This window comes from Camarhynchus parvulus, chromosome 17 (assembly GCF_901933205.1).
Source record: "Camarhynchus parvulus chromosome 17, STF_HiC, whole genome shotgun sequence".
NCBI lineage: Eukaryota > Metazoa > Chordata > Aves > Passeriformes > Thraupidae > Camarhynchus > Camarhynchus parvulus.
Genome location: NC_044587.1, coordinates 9,616,818 through 9,636,764, shown reverse-complemented (window position 1 = coordinate 9,636,764; position 19,947 = coordinate 9,616,818). Strand labels below are relative to the sequence as shown.

The 19,947-nt window shown below is 54.0% G+C and overlaps 2 protein-coding genes across 2 annotated transcripts; one reads left to right on the top strand and one right to left on the bottom strand.

Annotated features, from left to right (window-relative positions):
• Positions 1 to 952: 952 nt before the first annotated feature.
• On the top strand, positions 953 to 16,756 carry FAM166A (family with sequence similarity 166 member A). Its single transcript, XM_030961760.1, has 8 exons — positions 953 to 1,008; positions 4,276 to 4,445; positions 8,099 to 8,265; positions 8,332 to 8,457; positions 10,555 to 10,657; positions 12,482 to 12,576; positions 14,927 to 15,044; positions 16,668 to 16,756. Exons 1-8 carry the CDS (start codon positions 953 to 955, stop codon positions 16,754 to 16,756), a joined length of 924 nt encoding a protein of 307 aa, XP_030817620.1.
• On the bottom strand, positions 16,746 to 18,873 carry TUBB4B (tubulin beta 4B class IVb). Its single transcript, XM_030961759.1, has 4 exons — positions 18,745 to 18,873; positions 18,550 to 18,658; positions 18,362 to 18,472; positions 16,746 to 17,953 (listed from the first exon to the last, which is right to left on the bottom strand). Exons 1-4 carry the CDS (start codon positions 18,799 to 18,801, stop codon positions 16,893 to 16,895), a joined length of 1,338 nt encoding a protein of 445 aa, XP_030817619.1. The 5' UTR covers positions 18,802 to 18,873; the 3' UTR covers positions 16,746 to 16,892.
• Positions 18,874 to 19,947: the final 1,074 nt, after the last annotated feature.

Genomic DNA, 19,947 nt, shown 5'->3' with positions numbered 1-19,947 from the left:
CAGGACAAGGGGGAATGGCCTCAAGATCAAGGAGGGCAGGGCTGGATGGGATATTGGGAATTGGGAATTGTTCCCTGTGAGGGTGGGCAGGCCCTGGCACAGGGTGCCCAGAGCAGCTGTGGCTGCCCCTGGATCCCTGGCAGTGCCCAAGGCCAGGCTGGGCAGGGCTGGGAGCACCTGGGACAGTGGGAGGTGTCCCTGCCATGGCAGGGGTGGAACAAGGTGATTTTTGTGGTCCCATCCATCCCAAACCACCCCTGGGCTGTTCAGCAAACAGGAGCTCCTGTTCTGGGCCTGCCTCCAGCTGGGCAGGGAGAGACCCAGCAAGGCACCAGGGCCATGTGGTGTTGGGACTGGGAACAACCTTCATCCTGCAGGATCCAACAGGGAGTCCCCAGACAGCCAGGGCAGAGGGGAGCGGGCAGAGGGGGGGTGGCTGAGCCTCCACAGCAGCCCAGGGAGCCCTGAGCCCCTGCCTCGATGTCCCTGCTGGCCTGGGGGGAGAGGCAGCCTGGCCCTGGGGGGATGTGACCATGGAGCTGGGAGTGTGAACATGGAGCTGTGTGTGTGACCAGGAGCTGTGAGTGTGAACATGGAGCTGTGAGTGTGAACATGGAGCTGTGTGTGAACATGGAGCTGTGAGTGTGTGTGAACAAGGAGCTGTGTTTGTTTGTGAACATGGAGCTGTGTTTGTGAATATGGACCTGTGTGTGTGCTGGGGCCACTCCCAGGGTCCCGGGCTGGGGGCCCTCAGGGTACCTGACAAACGCTGTAAAATTCCTGTGCTCCTTCAAAACGCCCAGGTGGGCAAGGACAGAGCTGTGTCCTGGAGGAGCTGAGGGGTTTGTGCTGCAGGTGGAACCTGTTGGGGCTGACATCACAGAGGCTCCCCTGGTGATTGCACTGAGCTGTGTCTCCTCTCCCCCTGCCCAGCACGAGCTGTAACATCATCATGGCAGGCTCCAGGGGAAAGAGCATCTTCCCTGAAAACCCCTACCACATCCCTGGGTGAGTTCATCCAAAACATCCATTTCCAATGCACATGGCTCTGCTTGGGGTCAGGGAGTGTTTATGACTCAGGATGTTTTGGGGTTTTTTAAAGGCACTATTCAACATTCCATGTATCCATAGTCTGAAGGAGACAGAGCTCCAGGGGAAGCAGCACCTTACAGAGAGGGGTACAGCTACAGACCATGCCATGGCACATGGACAGCAAAGCCAAAATGGTTCTTTCCCTCCCTTTTTCCCCATTTCTTTTAAGCTGCCAAATGTCAGCAGAGCTACTGTGCAGGGCTTGGCTTCCAAACTGTCTTAATATTTGCATCAAGGATTTTTGGAGGTCTCCTTTGACTAAGGGGTTGTAGAGATGTGACACCCTCTGGTCACTGGGCTGGAGCCCTGTCCTGCTGCTGGGTCAGAGACTGGGAACTTCTGTCATCTCCTCCATAAGTAGCTGGATTTCTTCCCAAAGCTCTTTGTGGCACTCTCCTCTAAAGGCTTGGAAGGAAGAAAGCCTGGCTATGAGGCAGGGGGAGAAGGTAAGATGTGAATGGGAGGAATTTGGGGTTTGCTGTGAATTTGTGTGTGGGGTCCTTGGTGAGACCTGGGCTGGGTGGAAGGGCTGGGTTGGCCCCAAGGGAAAAGCAGGTGAAACCCCTGATCAGCCCAGGCCAAGGTGAGCCCTGGCACAGGGAATGCCAGGCAGGTGTGGGGAGGCAGAGCCCAGGCACAGGGGGAGGGTGGAGAACATTTCCTTAGGCTGCTCCTGGTGGTGACCCAAGCAGCCCTTCCCCTTGCAGTGACAGGCAGGATTTTCCATGACTGATCTCTCCACCTTCCCACTTACATAAACTCTGAGCCTGGGGTTTTTTTACTCATTTTTGCATTGCTGTGGCCATCTGATGTGACATTCCCTGTGTGCCATCAGAGCTGTGCTGGGGGACAGACGAGGGAACAGCAAGGAGGGAGCTGGGGCTGGAATTGCAGCCCCAAAAGCCCCAACTCCTTCCCTTGCTCACCCCTGCCTGGCTGCAGCTCCCTCAGGAGCAGCTCCGAGCCCTGGGATGGGCTCAGCACCTGGGGCTGCTCCTCTCCGGAGCTGGAGGAGGAGGAGGCAAACCCTGCTGCTGCTTCTCTTGGTGCTGTGCAGGCTCGGGGCACCCCCTGAGCCACCGTGGGTGCTGAGGATGCTGCTTTGCATCTGCTTTGGGTGCTGAGAGTGAGGAGGAGCTGCCTGGAGGGCATCCCCAGCAGAGCCCTGCACTGGGCTGTCACAGGAGCAGGGTTTGTGTGCACATGTCCCCAAGTGTCCCAGGTGCTGCACCCCCTGTGCCAGAGGAGCTACAAACACTGCAGAGAGAGCACCAGAGCACATCATTGTCATCAGGGCAGGCAATGGTCACAGCAGGAGTCTGGAAAGCCACCACAGTGCCCAAGGGGACTGGGAAGCCACAGCAGGGGTTTGGAAAAGCCACCACAGTGCTCCAGGGACTGGGAGGCCTAAACCCAGCGAGTGGGATGGCTTGGGAGGGTCTGGGTGGGCAGAGAAGGGGTCAGTCCATGAATGCTGGGCACAGCCTGGCCCTGCAGAGCTGGGAGGGTTTGGAGACAAGCGAGGATGGCGCAGGGCCAAGGCTCTGCTTGGCAGGGAGGCAGAGCAGGTTGGGTGGCAGCCTGGGAGTGGTGATGGAGCAGATAGGGCTGAGCAAGGGGGGGTGAGAGGGCTCAGCCTCGGGCCACAGGGGTTTCATTGCTCACCAGCCTGAGCCCAAACAGGGCTCCCCAAAAGGGGATCCTCCATCAGCCCCAGCACGGGGCACAGCCAGCCCTGCCCCAGGATTTACCTGTGCCTCCCTCCCTGGCAGATCCCCCCTGGCTCAGGTGATCTCTGTTTAATTGCAGGGCAACAGAGCCCTTTCTCAGCCCAGCCATTATTTTGTCCAGGATCAAAATCCCTCCAGCCATCCTGTAATTATTTGGGCTGTGTCATTTGTGCCCTTGCTCAGTTTATCATCCGTGTTGCAAGAACTCATTGAGAACCCCTGGGGATGAGGCACCAGGAGGAATCCTGCATGCAGAGTGGGGAAACCTGCCAGGAGTGAATGCACAGCTCTGCTGGCTGCTGTTTAAACTGTTTGGAAGGGAAAGGACTTACTCATCATCTTATGATCCTCATGCATCATCTGGCTCTAGCCCCGGATCCACGCTGGGCTCATTGATGGAATATTTCTGTCCATTGCAACTGGCTGCTCTACCTTCCTTCAGTGCTGGAACAGCATCAGCATTGGGAAATGTGAGACTGGAACAGCTCGAGTGTCTGATGTGTCCCAGAGCTCCAGCACCTGCCCTGCCCTTGGCCACAACAAGTCACAGTTCCCAGCCCAGGGCTTGGGCACTGGAGAGATCCCAAAAATCTGAGCTGTGTTTGTTCTGGGACTGATCACCGTCCCTGTGCCCCCCTGTGCCTGGGTGGGCTCATCAGCCTGGGCCCCCTCCTCGCTGTGAGCAGAGAGAGGGGGTGCAAGAGAGGAATCATTCTGATTTTTGAGTTTCAATGAACAAGAGACACTGGGATTTTCTCAGTTGCTCAGAGTGTGTCAGAGCAGAGAGGCACTGCAGAGTTTAAACTGGGGCACTGAACTGGAAATGGTATTTGAACTGGGGGATTGGGGATGTTGGTGCTGCCAAAGCCCAGGCTGGGCTGGGAGTTTTCCCATCCACAGGTGCTGCTCCCACGTTTCTCCATGGACCAGGGGCCTGTGCCTGTGCATGCCTGACAACTGATGAGCAGTTTATGCTGCCAGAGGAGAACTTGCATGTGAAACACAGACACTCCCTGCTGGCTCCTGTGACCACAGCTGTGCTCTCAGTTCTCCCCCCACCTGTTCTGCTGCTCCCCCTGGGCTCATCCCATCCTCCCTTCCCTGGGCTCTGGACAGGGCCTGCCCAGGGTACAGACACTCTGCAGCAGATCTGCACTGCCAGAGGGCAGGGCTGGATGGGATATTGGGAATTGGGAATTGTTCCCTGGCAGGGTGGGCAGGCCCTGGCACAGGGTGCCCAGAGCAGCTGGGGCTGCCCCTGGATCCCTGGCAGTGCCCAAGGCCAGGCTGGGCAGGGCTGGGAGCACCTGGGACAGTGGGAGGTGTCCCTGCCATGGCTGGGGTGGCACTGGATGGGATTTAAGGTTTCTTCCAACCCAAACCATTCTGGGATTCCACAATTAACCCCACCACTGCCATCATGCTGATGGCTCCTTTCTGCTCTCCTCCTCAGCTATGGGGGCTACGTTCCTCAGTTCACCTTCACCTTTGGGGACACCTATGGCAGAACCACCCACGAGCTGCTGACAGATCCCAACGTCAGGAAGAGCCCTCGCTCCCTGCTGGCACCACTGGACTCCAAGGAAAACCTCCTCCAGTACCATTACCACATCGACCACCCAGGTGAGCAAATGCACCCTGCTAATGAGCACTGTGTTAATTACCACCAGTGGGCTCTGTCCTGGGATGAAATGGGATTTTTCCCTGGGGCAATCACAGCTCTGACAGCTGGAGAGCAGCAGAGTGAGGTGCTGCAGCTCTTGGCCTCAGCTGATGAGGATGGGGATTCTGGTGCTGGGGAGAGTTTCAGTTCCCAGGTTATCTTCAGTTCAATGGAGATAAGTGATTTTATGGCATATCATCAATTCACTCCCCAATTCTTCCAGAATTCCTGCTGTGGTTTAACCCTGGCTGGCAACTAAACCCCCTACAGCTGCCTGCTCACAAATCCAAACCATGGCCTGTATTAGCTTCTATAAAGAAAATCACCTCTATCCCACTCAAACCCAGCACAATTCCACAGGCTAAAATCCACCTTTCTGGGGAAGATCTGGTCTCCTAAATCAGATTTTTTTCTGGCTCACCTGCCTGGTGCACAGCTTGCTCTGCTCCAGCTCTGACAGCTTGGCCTTGATTCTGCTTCTTGCTGCTCCTCCTCAGCTCAGCAGAAGGGCTCCTGTGCTTTCCCTTATCCCTCTTTTTCCCTCTTTTTCCCTCTTTTCCCTCTTTTCCCCCTCCTTTCCCTTTTCCCTTTTCTCCCCCCTCTTTTCCCTTCTTTCCCCCTCTTTTCCCTCTTTTTTTCCCCTCTTTCCCCTCTCCACTTTGCTAACAGGCCCCATCTCCTCCATCAAGCACAGACAGGCTCATGTGGATTCCCAGCACCTGGAATTTGCAGGAATTTCCTTCCAAGTCCCAGCCCTTTGTGCAGAGTGCTGTGTCCCTGCTGAGCAGCCCCAGGCAGGCACTCAGGGCTGCCCTGGTCAGCCCCTGGGGATGTGCCACCCTTTGGGGACACTTTTGCCACATCCCGTGGCTGTGTGGGTGCCCTGGACAGTGGCAGTGAGTTTCCTGCATGCTGAGCACAGGGATAATGTTCCCCTGTGGGATCTGGGTCTTTATTTCCCTGGGAATGGCCACACCCAAGTGTTGCTCTCTCATTTCTCACTGGGAATTTGTGTCCTGCAGCTTCTTGGGGCCTCTCTGCTGCTCCTGGCCCTGCTCTCCAGGATCCAGGCCTGCGCTACACAGGTGGTGTTTACAGGCTTCATTCCTGGAGATCTGGATTTGCATTTCCTTGGTCTAAAACACAGCTTGGACAGACCCAACTAACCAGTTGACCGAGTTGCTCTCTCATTATTTTGGTTCCCTCATCGTTGCCAGTGCTGATGCTCATGTTTGCTGCTCCTCAGGGAGGTCCTGAAGAACCAGCCCTGGCTGTGCTGACAAGGTCACAGCAGCTCCTGCTGCCCAGCTGGGCCTGAGCAATCCCTCAAACCCTGCCCAGGTGCCCCTGGTGTCCTCCTGGGTGCTCGATGTGATGGTGATCAAAGAGCTCGTGGCAGTGTGGGGCCTGGGGCTCCTTTAGCAAATTTGGTCTCAAGATTTTTTCTCGAGCTCTGGCTTTGATAAAGTCTCATTGATGGGCACCAAGTACTTTGATAGTTTCTATCAGTTGAATCCCATTTGTTTTCTTGCTGGAAGTGCAATCAGGCTCTGCTGTTGGGGATCTCTTCACTCTGGTGACCAAAGAACGGCTGGGGCTGGGCCAGGGCAGCTCAGGCTGAGCTCAGGGCAAGGTTCTTCCCCCAGAGGGTGCTGGCACTGCCCAGGCTGCCCAGGGAATGGGCACGGCCCCGAGGCTGCCAGAGCTCCAGGAGCCTTTGGACAGCGCTGCCAGGGATGGACACGGTGGGGTTGTGGGGGGGCTGGGCAGGGACAGGGGCTGGGCTGGGGGATCCCTGTGGGTCCCTCCCAGCTCAGGATATTCTGTGATTCCATGAAATCAGCCAGGGATGTGCTGAATTATCCATCATCCAGGCTGCAACTGGCTGTGGCACAGGCCAATTGTGCAGGCAGCCACTCCCCAGGAACCTGAGCTGACAATGTGGATATTTCCTCAAATCAGAAGCACTGTGCTCTCCTGGCTTTTCATTTCGTGCTCCACTGTGCAGCCTTTCAGAATCAATCAGTTTGCAAACCCCAGGGTGATAAAAAGGAGCTCACATGGATTTCTCAAGTACAGAACAACCTAAGTTTCCCTTTCCTTTGGTTTGTGGGAGATAGAGAGCAGATTCAACATTCTTCTTAATAATGAAGTAAAAAAATAAACCTGCTTTAAAATTTGCACATTGGATTGAAAAATCATTTTAATCAAGAATTTTTCTTTATTTTGGTGGCAGCCAGGATACTTAATAATTCAGTTGCATAGAGCATATTATATATATTTCCAAAGTTGTATACAGAATATATACACATTGTTATGTAATTATGGGCAGATTACACACCTAAATGCCCACCAGAAATTTATAGTCATGCAGAAAAGGGCAGATTTTTCTGATTTCTGCAGATTTGCAGAAATCATGGAATCATTCAGCTTGGACAAAACATCTAAGAGTGAGTCCAGCACTAATCCAGCACTGCAGAGGAATGGGCTGTCTGCAGATGGAGCCTCTGCTGGAAGGGAGCTCCTCATGCCCTGGGCTCAGCCCTGGATGCAGATGTGCTCCCAAGGGGAGCTCACAGCAAGGCTCTAATGACCTGGGAAAAAATGGCCTGTGAGCACAAAAATGGAAGGAATTTGGTTTGTTTTAAAAAGACCAGGCTGACACAGTAACAGCTTTCCAAGAAGGCTGTGGGGTGGAGGAGTGAATCTCCTCTGGAGCTACAGAGGAGGGGAAAAATGGGATTCACTGCTGGCACAGAGAAAGTGCCTGAGCCAGGGGGTCACACAGGGCTGGGCAGCCATGGCAGGGGCGATTTTTAAGGGGAAATCAGACCAAAGTTACCCAGCTCAGCTGTGCCTGCAGAATCTCAAATGACAGGGCTCTGTCCCTGGTTCACAGTGGAGATATTCAGCATTTGCTGGATGTGAGATAATTTTTTTCCAGCCAGTGTTACAGCAGATCCTTTCCTCGATGAGCAGCAATGGTGCCAGAGCAAGAATTCCTTGGAGGGGGCTCTGTTTGGGGTGGGCTGCCACAGCCACGTGGAGTTAAGGATTGCGGGTTTTTCCCCTCTTTACTACTTTTTACCTTGGCTGGTGATATTTTACTGTTTTGGTGACAGCTGGAATAAGTGTTATTTAACTGGGATTTGTGCTGGATTTCTGTGCAGGCTGGATTATTGATGGGGCTGATGAGGATCAGAGGAAAAAAATGGAAACAAAACTTGTGAAAAAAGAACTCAGCAGGCATAAGTATGGTGTTCCCAGGATTTGGAAATTGAAGAACCAAGAGGGCTATAAGGAATAATGATGCATCCAAAATCATTGTAGGAATAATATGGAAGCCTATACAAAGCAGAAATTCCATATCTCATTGTTTCCTGCAGTACATTCTTTATGTATTGCAGCTTCCCTTTGGTTTTAGTTATTTACATTTAATTTAAATAGAGTTCATAGTTTGTAGCTATTCTGGGATGTGCATGGAGTGGATCCTTGTGGTCTCTTCCAAGTTGATCTGTTCTGGCTCTACCTCCGGGCTCCTTCCCATGGCATGGGGATAACGGGAATGCCTCGTCCTCTACCTCAGTGCCCTAACTCAGTGTCTGTCCCTCAGGTTATGTCACCTACCAGACCATCACGAGCCCTCCCGAGATCCCCCTGGGGCCGCAGCCCGTGCCCACGGTGCTGGAGGAGCCGGTGCAGACCCCGCTGAATGCCCAGGCTGGGCAGAGCCCCCCGGCCATGCCTGGTGCCCAGCAGGGCTGGCAGAGCCCCCCGGCCGTACCCGGTGCCCAGCAGGGCTGGCAGAGCCCCCTGGCCGTGCCCGGTGCCCAGCAGGGCTGGCAGCCCCCGGGGCTGGCCCCACACCCTGCGGCTGAGCAGCTGCACAGGGAGCTGGCCATGGCACCCCTGGCACAGCTCCTGGGCAAAGGGACAGGGAGCTGCCAGTGCCACTGTGCAGGGACAAAAATGGTGAGTGGGGCTGGGGGGTGAGGGAGCATCGGGGGTAGGACAGTGGGGATGGATGGAGAGGAGAGATCTCTGCAGCCAGGTCAGGAACTTGGGGTTTATTGCAAAGGGCCTGGGTGCAGGGCCCTGCTGGGAGCTGCCAGCCACAGCTCAGAGCAGGCTGAGAGAAGAGAGGGGGGAGAGAGGGGGAGAGGGTGAGAGAGTAGGGAGTAAAAAAGGTAAGAGCATAAAAGGGTAAGAGAGCAAGGTTCCTGTTACAATACAATAAATCTTCTCCTGTGTTGAACATTCTGATTCTCACTAACCAATCTAGTACAATATACAAATCCTACAGCATTTCCATACAGCCTATAAGAATCATTACATTACCATCCTGTGTTACATTTTAAACCCTAAGAACTCCTCTTTGGGCCCTTCTGCCAAGCTGGCAGGGTCTGCTCTGACCCTTGGGCCTGTCTGCAAGCAGAGGGTGTTGTTCCATCAAAAGGGGATCACCTTCAGCCAGCCACACCATTGTTTTCCAGTTGTTCAGTAACTGAGGGATCTCAAAGCTGCTTTCATTTCAATCTCACTTATAGTTTCTATATTCTCAAAATCTTTTGCCAGACAATCATATTGATAAGGCTTTCCTGTTTCATCTTCCCCAATAAGAGGGGAATTTCACACGGCTGGGAGTGCCTCTTGGATTAAGCCCTTTTCTGACCCACATTAGGCCCTTTTCTGACCCAGAGATAGGGTAACTGAGAGACCTTTAAAAACTTTTATACTATTTTCAGTCTCATGTGAAGGGTGAGTTAATACAGGTGTTATAATTGATGCTGTTACAATTAGAAGCTAACTATTTCTTAATTACAGTACACTCATGAGTGTTTTTTTGGCTTATTAGCTTTAATAATATTAGCTTTAATTAGCTTTTTACACTATGCTGTAAATGCTTTAAAGCTTCTGATTGTGATGGTGTGAGTTATAACATCTGTATTGTCTCACCCTTCACATAAGATTGAAAATGGAATAAAAGCTTTTAAAACACCTCTCAGCTGCCCCATGTCTGGGTCAGAAAAGGGGTTAATCCAGCAAATGGTAAGGGCACAAAGTTAGGAGTTTGTGTAGAGAAACATCAGACACAGAAATGTTTCCAGCAGCAGCAAATCTACTCCATCTTCAGGAAATGGTTTTGATCATTAATTACACTTCCCAATCAAAAAGGCTTCATTTCTCCTTTGGGTGGGTTTGGCTTCAATCCCAGTCCCTAAAGTTGTGTTGTGCTGTGCTGGGCAGCCAGGCTTGTGCTTCCTTAGGGTGTCCTTGGAGCCCTGATGCTGCCTTCCTCCTCCTCCTCCTCCTCTTCCTCCTCCTCCTCAAACCAGAGCAGTCCCAGCACCTTTGGTTGGGTTTCTGACCCTGTAGCTGCCCCCACCTGAATTTCCCACCATCATTGCCTCTCCTTTGAACACCAGTACTGGGGTTTGCCTGTTGAGCAGAGCACAGCCAAATATCCCTCCAGACCAGCAAGTTTCATTCTGTTCTTTTTGTTCGTTTAGGGATTTTTTTTGTTTGGGGTTTTTTTTTTGGACGGGGGGTTGGGGGGGGTCTTTTTGTTTGTTTTGGCTTTTGGGTTTTTTTTTTTGTGTTTTTAAAAAATTGTTATTATGTTTATTATTTTTTAATAAAATATGTATTTTCTCTGGAGCCAGTGACAGCCTCTGTCACGTTCCTGCAGAAATCCCGGGATTTCTGCAAATCCTCTGAAGGCAGAGATTAGAGGTTTGACGTATGGAGTCAAAAGCTGGCTTGGATGTAAATCCCAAGAAGGGGCATTCCTGCTCCTTGCCCTCAGAAACAGATTTGCACAGGAGCTCAGTGCCCAGAGCTCCCCTTGTTCTCCATGAGGACTTTGCAAACCCTTTCTAGGTCTGCTACTTGCTCATCTCATAATTTGGCTTTCCCAGAAACGGCTGGGGAGGCTCTTGGAGTGAAGCTGGGAAGAACTGGAAATGGCAGCTGCCATTCCCAGTGCTGGCAGTGATTTAAGCAGTGCAGCTGAGGGCAAAAGCAGGTTTTACTGGTGTTTGATTTGATTTCTCTTTTTGTTTTGAGCAGCTGGAAAGCGGAGGTGTGGCACTGCCAGGAGGGGTTGCAGCAGCAGATTACACCTTGCCAGTGCTGCCAGTGCCCAATGCCATCCGACAGAAAGCCACCTTAGGTAAAGCACAGCCAGGGCACCTGCAGCTCTCTGGGGAATTGATGGGACCCTTCTGCCCAGGGGAAACCTCAGTGGCACTGCCCAGTGGCTCCAGCTTGTTTGGGATGGAAAATATCCCTGGTGCACTCCCTGCAAGGGCATTTATTTGGGATGCTGTCACCCTGGGGATGCTGTCGCCCCTTGGGATGCTGCCACCCTTTGGGATTGTCCTGGTTTAGGGCAAATTTGGGAGAAAACCTCCAAAGGGGCCCCTCCAGAAAGCAAACCCACACAGCTTCTTCGCACAACCAGTTTGGGAAGGATTCCTCAGAGAGAAGTGGAAAGAACCTGTTTATTTAACAGGCACAGCACCTCCAGCACACAAAAGGAACAATACCAGATGACACCACTCTGAAAAAGATGACAAATTCAGAAAGTCTCTCTTGGGGGTGGTCGCTCTGTTCTCAGTCCCTCCTGTGCTGGGGCAGCTGCTGCAGCCACAAGGTGCAAACTCTCGGTGTTCCCAGGTCCCAGCCCGGAGCAGGTTTGAGTGATTCCAAAAAAGGGAAAGGAGAAACAGTCCAGGGAAAATTTGGACTGTTTAGCTAAACTAGCAAATGAGCAGAAGCAAGAGCAAGCAGAAGCAAAGCAGAAGCAAGAGCGAGAGAAAAAGCAAAAAGCAAAGCAAAAAGCAAAAGCAGCACCATGTACTGCCCTGTCTCTGTGTCCCACCAGCCGTGGGGGAGCAGCTGAGAGCAAAACCAAAACAAACCATTCGTTCTTCAGAGCCAGTCTTGAAGGCACAGAACATGATATCCAGCATAAACAGAACACCCAAATGGGGGTACAAGCATCATAACGTCACCCTAGGACAGGGATGCTGTCACCTTTTGGGCTGCTCTGTCACCATTTGGGATGCTGTCACCCTGTGGATGCTGTCACGCTGGGGATGCTGTCACCCGGTGCCCATGGGCAGTGGAAGGGATTCAGGAGCCACCTCATTTCCCTGCAGGTGGTGAGGAGAGCTGGTCCTTGGGCTGTGCCCCACCCTGCTGGGGTGGTTTGCCATCTCCTAGAAATCAGATGTTTTCCTGAATCACCAAGTCCACACACACAGGGGTATGGCCCCACCATAAAGGTGTAAAATGTGTCCCACAAAGGGTGTTCCACGTCTTCCCCCCTGCTCTGGGAGAACATTCCCGTGCAGCAGGAGAGCTGTGATGGGTGATGGGCTGATCCCCCTCAAGGATCCCACTGCAGCAGGTGGGATCCTTCACTCTGCACGACAGGGATCACAATATTCCAATTAAAACGAGACAGGGGCCAGGCTTTAGGGCGCAGAAGACAAATTTCCCTCTCCAAAGCATTCCTTTGGAAAGGGGCAGTTTGGGCTGCTTTTGGGGTCTACCTCACTAGGTTTTGTGTAGTTTCAGACTTTATAAGGTTTCTCTTGTGGGAATTTGTTGGATGGGCAGAGGAGATGAGGAAAAAAGGTTGAACATGCCATTGTTAGCCCCTGAATGTGCATTAAATTGGGAGAAAACATGAAAGAGCTGTAGATGTAAAAAAAAAAAAGGACTAAGAAACTGAAATGGTTCTTCCATACCACATGCTGACCAACATGTGTTCTCCTTGGGAATCATAAGGCAAAAGAGAGGTATCTCCTTCAGAGAAGATACCTCACATGTAAGAGTTAATTTTACAATTTAAACAGATTCATTTTTCCTTCTTATACTTTAAGGTTTTATATTCATCCCAGGCTCCTCTACTCTCAGAGTGGTTGGTCTTGAAATGATCTCTGTATGTCCTCAAGCAGAAAATGTTCTCTTTTGCCTCCACCCAAAGGGTACACTGGCTACATCCCCTGCTCCCTGGACAACGTTGGCATGACCTACCTGTTGGGTGTGAAGAAAGCCATGGAGGAATTTGACCGTCGCCAGGTAAATGATAGATTGTTGAAATGAGAATGTGCATAACGCTGGTGCTGAATTTTCAGGAGTAGGATTAGAACTGGGGTGCAAGCACAAGCAAAATCAAATGCTGTTAGTTAACATTGGAAAAAACACCAGCAATTAAATTGTATAACTTGTTTCCTTGGGACATTAAAGGATGGTAAATGAGTTCATAAAAGGATTAAGGAAATACAGTGAGGGCTGGGTCAAGAGTAGCTGTTAAAAATGTTGCTCTGGGTGCAGAAATACAGGATGCAACTACCTGCACTTCCTTTATAGAATACATCTCCTCTGTCTGGTTGGCAGTGCTGGTGACTTCCTGTAATACATAATTTATTGGGTTGTAAGGCTTTTTCCTTTCCTAACACAATTTGTCTTAAAGGGATCTCGACCTTCTTTCTCCTCCTTTTGGGAAGGATGCAGAAATATCCCTCCTGAAAAGCTGTTGCCTTGCTGAAAGAGCTCCCATACAATGACACATAATCCTCGGGCACGGAAAGTGAGATCCCTCCGGCAGCAGCTGAGAGTTTGCATCCAGAGCTACACATCCCTCCCTGCCCCCAGCACGGCGTGACATCCTGGGATGCAGCGGGATCCCTGGGATGCAGCGGGATCCCTGGGATGCAGCGGGATCTATGGGGTGCAGCGGGATCTATGGGGTGCAGCGGGATCTCTGGGGTGCAGTGGGATCTCTGGGGTGCAGCGGGATCTATGGGGTGCAGTGTCATTCCCGGGATGCAGAGATTCCTGGGGTGCAGAGATATTCCTGGGGTGCAGAGGGATCTCTGGGATGCAGAGAGATCCCCGGGGTGCAGTGGGATCCCCGGGGTGCAGAGAGGCAGAGGGATCCCCGTGATGCAGTGTGATTCCCGGAGTCCAGTGGGATCCCCGGGGTGCAGTGTCATTCGTGGGGTGCAGAGGGATCCCCGGGATGCAGAGGGATCCTCGGCGCACTGTGATTCCCGGAGTGCAGTGTCATTCCCGGGATGCGGTGTCATTCCCAGGATGCAGAGGGATCCCCGGGGTGCAGTGTCACCCCCAGGGTGCAGAGGGATCTCTGGGGTGCAGTGTCACCCCCGGGGTGCAGCAGCCTCCCTGGCCCAGCGGATCAGCGCATTAAGCACAGGCTGACACCCCCAGCCCCTGCTGCTCCCCGGGCCCCACGGCCGCGCCTCCATCCCCGAGCACATGGGGCTGATGTCGGAAAAGCGTCCCGGGCTGAGGGTCCCCAGCTCAGGGAAATCATCTGGGCAGCGCCGAGCGGGGAGCGCAGGGCAGCGCCGAGCTTTGCATGAGCTGCATTTCCCGTCTCCTTCCCTGCTGCCGTGGTTAGGAATTGAAATGGAGCAAACGGAACAAAACCCGGGCATTTATCTCTGAATGTGCTGTGTGCCACCCTTCCTGCCGCGGTGCCTCGGACACGCCTGCCGTGCCCTGGTCCAGCCGGGGACGGTCCGTCCGTCCGTCCGTCCGTGCGGGATTCAGCGCTCCGGGCTGCGGCGCTCGGCAGACGCGCTGCAGGGAGAATCACACCACATTTCTAGCTAAGATGGCTTCTGACTTCAAGCCACTAATCTGCTGCCCTAAATCTTTGCTGTCCTCGGTTCCAGATGTGCCACGGATCGCTGCTCACTGCCTGCAGCAGGCACGGCAGAAACCCCCCGAGGAGCCACAGCCTGGGCTCCAGCCCAGCACAAAGGGCTCGGTGTGCTGCGCTCCGTGACCCACATCCCTGCTCCACACCCCAAACAGCTCCAGGGACACCTTTAGGCTTCTGTGGCTGCAGAGCTGTGACACCAGCTGTGACACCCATCCTGCTGCCCAGCCTCAGAGGGCAGGGGATGATTTGCACTCTTCCTTAATGCCCCCTAAGCCTTCCTGTTCCTCCTGGCCGGGGAATTCCAGGCTATTGCTGTTGGTGGGACTGATGGAAACACAAAAGGGGTCAAGCCCAAACACAGCCACAGCACAGGAACACCAGCTCCAGGGACAGCAGAGCAGGAGCTTTGGGACTTGGGGATGATCCCCAAGGGAATAAATCTCTGCAGCCTGGGTCAGGATCCCAAGGACAGCGGCTGGGCCACGCTGTGGGCATGGGGGACGAGCTGGCAGGGACTGCTGCCAACACCTGCCAGGAGAAAAATTTATGGAGTGGAAAAAGAGACAATGCAATGTAGCTCCTAATTAGAAAAAAGCAGGACTGGAAGGAGAATTGCTTTATGTTGGCTAAATATTTTATATAATGCAGAGTCAAAGCACATGACTTTGGTAAAAATAGTGTGTTTTAAAATAAACCATTCCATGTTGTTGTGGGTTTTTTTTTTGTTTTGTTTTCCAGCTTCTGGAGAGAAATCCACCTTACACGTTGGGCAGGAGATTCCCCCTGACACACTGGCCAGACACCAAAATTTACAGCCGTGCTGGACTCATCCCCAACTACATGGGCTTTGTACCACGTAAGTTCATCAGCTGAGCAAAAATGAAAGTCACTAATGCTAATTACTGGGTTAAGTAGTGCTGCTACTGGCTGGAGTGGCACAGCAGTGAACAATCACTGAGGTGTTCCACATGGGTTTTTTCTGCTCTGTGCTGAGGTGCTGGAGCTCTGCCATGCCCTGGCTGCAGGACAGCCCAGCATTCCCACTGCCAGCCTCTCCCAGGCTTCACGTTTCCAGCCACCATTCCCCACCCAGGCTCAGTGACATCCCACCTGTCACGTGCCAGGAAAGGGGTTTGCTCTAAAAAGCTTGAAGTCTGATAAAAAGGAAAAGGTAGATGGTGTGGAGGGGTTGAGAAAGAACAGAAAGTGCAGGGAAATGGTATTTGCCACCAGGACAGGTCCCTGCCTGAGCCCCATCTTGGGCTGCCTAAAAGGAGAGGTCTGGAGGAATTTTGTATGTAAGGGGAAGGTGTGTCCATGCACCTGAAAGCATTAATGTACCAGGTTAAAAAATCTCAACAAATCAGCAACTAATGCTTTCCTGTGTTTGGTCACAGCTCAGTCATGTAGGTGGGAAATCGTGGAGCTCAGCTGGGAAGAACTGGACTCACTGCTCATCCTTGCTGCAGTGCAGAGGGGGAAAATGGGAGAAGATATGAAATATGGCAGGACTGAAAGCAGAGTGGGAAAACAACTCTCCAGGCAGGGCTGGGCTGTGGCTGATGGGGAGGCTGAGCCCAGAGAGCAGAATGTTGAGTGCAGGTCTGACACTGGGCCCTGCTCTGCAGACATTCCCACTTCCCTGCCTCTGGAGCCACCAGTCAGCACAGTTTTAACTGCTCCAACCAGTCCGGCTCTGGGTGGAGAAAATTAATTAAGGCAGAAAACCTTTAAACAGGAGCAGTTATAATTTAGAACACTGAACAGATTTTTTTCAGCAGGGAAGGAGCCTGCTCCCTCCTGTCCAGCTCTTCGGTTGACAGCTTTGTCACTTGAAGCAGCACCAATCATATGAATTGGTTCCATTGTAAAAACCTGCTGTTAATACAGGGTTTTCATGAGAGAAACCAGTGCCAGACACTTGTCAGGTGTTCAGCTCACCCAAAGAGCAGAGGCTGCACAAACACCTGATTATCCAGACCTCTGCTGTGATTTCTGAAATCACTGCAGAAGAGCTGTGTGCATGGGACAGCTTTGGTGTCACCTGTGACAGTGCACCCAGCACCCTTGGGCCAGGCCAGGGCTGCCTGCTGGGGCTGCAGGGGAGCAGCTCAGCTGCTGCAGGAACACCCAGAGCTGGGCACAGCTCTGTGGCACCATTTTGTGCCCAGGCAGCTCAAAGCTCCTGTGAGCCCTGCTCAGCTCCTGCCAGGCCCGGCTGCACCAGGCCACAGGCAGGCACCTAAATTTAGACACAGCCCAGAGTTAATTCCACCCTCCCTGTTAAATGTGCCCCCCTCCAGCAGTACCTGAGTGTAAGAGAACACCAGGGAATGTCTTCAGTCCCCACACCAGACTGCCACCGTGGCAGTGACACAGCAGAGGCACCTGGCTGAGGGCAGGGACAGAAGGGGGGTTACCATGGACAGGGTGACAGTGCTAGTGCTAAGCCCCATGTTTTATTGTTTTTGTGTTCCAGATCTGCAGGACATCTGTGGGCTCACCTATGGGGACGGCACGCGGGAATCGTACCGGTGGGAACAGAGGAGACGGGGACTTGCACTGTGAAAACTGCTTTAATGGTGCCTGTACAGCATTGGGAGTGACTCGGAAACAGCAATAATAACACAACACAAACAGAACTTTTGAATGAGAGAGTTCATACAACTTTAAACAAAATTTACAGGTGTTCAACTGCATAGCTTTACTCTGCCTCCTCCTCAGCCTCCTCCTCGAACTCTCCCTCCTCCTCAGCTGTGGCATCCTGGTACTGCTGGTACTCAGACACCAGGTCGTTCATGTTGCTCTCAGCCTCTGTGAACTCCATCTCGTCCATGCCCTCACCCGTGTACCAGTGCAGGAAAGCCTTTCTGCGGAACATCGCAGTGAACTGCTCAGAAATGCGTTTGAACAGCTCCTGGATGGCCGTGCTGTTGCCAATGAAGGTGGCAGACATTTTGAGGCCGCGAGGTGGAATGTCACAGACTGCTGTCTTAACGTTATTAGGGATCCATTCAACAAAATAGCTGCTATTTTTGTTCTGAACGTTTAGCATCTGCTCATCCACCTCTTTCATGGACATGCGGCCCCTAAAGACAGCGGCCACCGTCAGATAGCGGCCGTGACGAGGGTCACACGCTGCCATCATGTTCTTGGCATCGAACATCTGCTGGGTGAGCTCTGGCACGGTTAGAGCCCGGTACTGCTGGCTCCCACGGCTGGTGAGCGGGGCAAAACCGGGCATGAAAAAGTGCAGACGTGGGAAGGGAACCATGTTCACTGCCAGCTTCCGCAGGTCAGCGTTGAGCTGGCCCGGGAACCGCAGGCAGGTGGTGACACCGCTCATGGTGGCTGACACGAGGTGGTTCAGATCACCGTAGGTGGGGGTCGTTAACTTCAGTGTTCTGAAGCAAATGTCGTACAGCGCCTCGTTATCGATACAGTACGTCTCGTCCGTGTTCTCCACCAGCTGGTGCACCGAGAGCGTGGCGTTGTAGGGCTCTACTACAGTATCTGACACTTTAGGGGAGGGCACCACACTGAAAGTATTCATAATTCGGTCTGGGTACTCCTCACGGATTTTGCTGATGAGAAGGGTACCCATGCCAGAGCCTGTGCCACCACCCAGTGAGTGAGTAAGCTGAAAGCCCTGGAGACAATCACAGCTTTCTGCCTCCTTTCTTACAACATCTAACACCGAATCAACTAATTCAGCACCTTCCGTATAATGGCCCTTTGCCCAGTTGTTTCCTGCTCCGCTCTGACCTGGAAAAGAGCCATTTTCGTATTAGATTACGGTCACTGCTTCCTGCTTATTGCTTGCAAGCAAAGCCTAAGAGCATCAGGCTCCATGAAAGCTTTCATCTTATCGAGCGCAGGGCTGTGGTTTCGCACAGGCACCTCTGCAGTGGCTCGACAGACACAGGCAAACATTAATTATCAATGATACAGCAGCCACCCCATTTCTCCCGGTGGCACGCACGGAGGTGGTAACGAAAAACCGAAAAGCAACGACCTCTGGTGCCACCTCGGAGCGGCTCCCAACCGCAATCCCGGTATTTCACGCCAGGATTAGCCCCGTCCGGGCCGGTCCCTCGGAGCATGTGCGGCGGGGCAGCCCCGCAGTGCCCTGCCCGCCCCACCCCGCGGTTCCTCCCGCCCCCGCGCACTCACCGAACACGAAGTTGTCTGGCCTGAATATCTGCCCGAAAGGCCCGGAGCGCACCGAGTCCATGGTGCCGGGCTCCAGGTCCACCAGCACGGCGCGGGGCACGTACTTGCCGCCTGCAACACAGGGAGAGCCATGACTACCGCGCCGGGGGGGCCGGGGGGGAGCACGGCGGGGCGGGTCCGGGCCCTACCTGTGGCCTCATTGTAGTAGACATTGATGCGCTCCAGCTGCAGGTCGCTGTCCCCGTGGTAGGTACCGGTGGGGTCGATACCATGTTCGTCGCTGATCACCTCCCAGAACTGCCGAAGAGAAGCGCGTCAGCGGCGGCCGCGCCGGACCGGGCACGCTCCCCTCCCGCCCCCGCGCCCTCTTTCCCCGCCCGGACCTTGGCTCCGATCTGGTTTCCGCATTGCCCGGCCTGCAGGTGCACAATCTCTCTCATGATGGCGGCAGCTCCGAGCGCTCACTACAACCCCAGATTTTCCCCAACCGACTCTGGCTGCGTGAAGCAACCGCCAGCCCTTATATAGCAGCGGAATGCGCGCGCAGCCTTCTTCTCCCCGCCCAGGCGGCCACTCGCAGCAACGATTGGATGCTTATAGCGAGGCTCTACAAATGAGAGAATCTAATTGGCTGCGCTGCTGTCACTCAAACCGACGGCTCCTATTCGCCCCGCCCCCCTGTCTGTTGGCTTTACAGTTAGGCAACCGGGAGCCGCGAGTGCCCGCCTCAGCTCGCTCACGGCGTTTCTGATTGGCTCAATTGAATGATTGATGTCGAAGCCGATTGGCTGCCGGCAGTGGGGGATGAGCTAACGCCGTTTGATTGGCGGAGAACGAAGTGCCCTGGTAACCGTCGCAGTGACTCCGCAGCGGGCTATGGGCGGTGGCCGCCGCAGCCGCCCATTCACGGACCCGAGTGCGCGCTTTGCGCAGCGGAGGCGCGGCTCCTCCTCACTGCGGGACAGGGCGGGTTCCCAGAGGGTCCTTAGGGCTTGCCCCTCACCCCTCGCCCCCGTTCCTCCAGCCAGGTCTCCCTCCTTCCTTCCCCGCCCGTCGCCCCGTCCCGCTTCAGCCGCCGCTGCAGCGCCGCGGCGGGTGGGGGAAAGACCCCGCGTGCGCACGCGCGGGCTGCAGCGGCATTCCAGCACTTTCTGGCGCGCGGCCCCGGCCCGAGGGTGGCGGGGCCGCGCGCGGCCGTTGTCATGGCGACAGCGCGCGCGGGTGGCGGGAAGGGGCTGGGGCGGGCGGTGTGAGGGCAGGGTGAGGCTGAGAGGGGCTCTGAGGGAGCCTGGCTCCTGTGAGGGCTCGGGGGACCCTAAAGGCTCAAGGGGGTCTCGCAGCTGTGAGAAGACTGTGGGGGCTTGAGGATCTGTGAGGGCTTGGGGGGCGCTGTAAGGGCTGTGAGGGAATTGTGAGGGCTTGAGGGGTTTGGGGGCATGGGGAGCAGTGAGAGAGCTGAGGGCAGAGGGGTATCCTGGCAGCTGTGAGGGGAGTGTGGAGGTTTGGGGAGTCTGGCTGCTGTGAGGGGCTGTGAGGGCTTAGGGCTGCTCTGCACCTTACAATGGCAGCTCTGTAGAGGCCCCAGT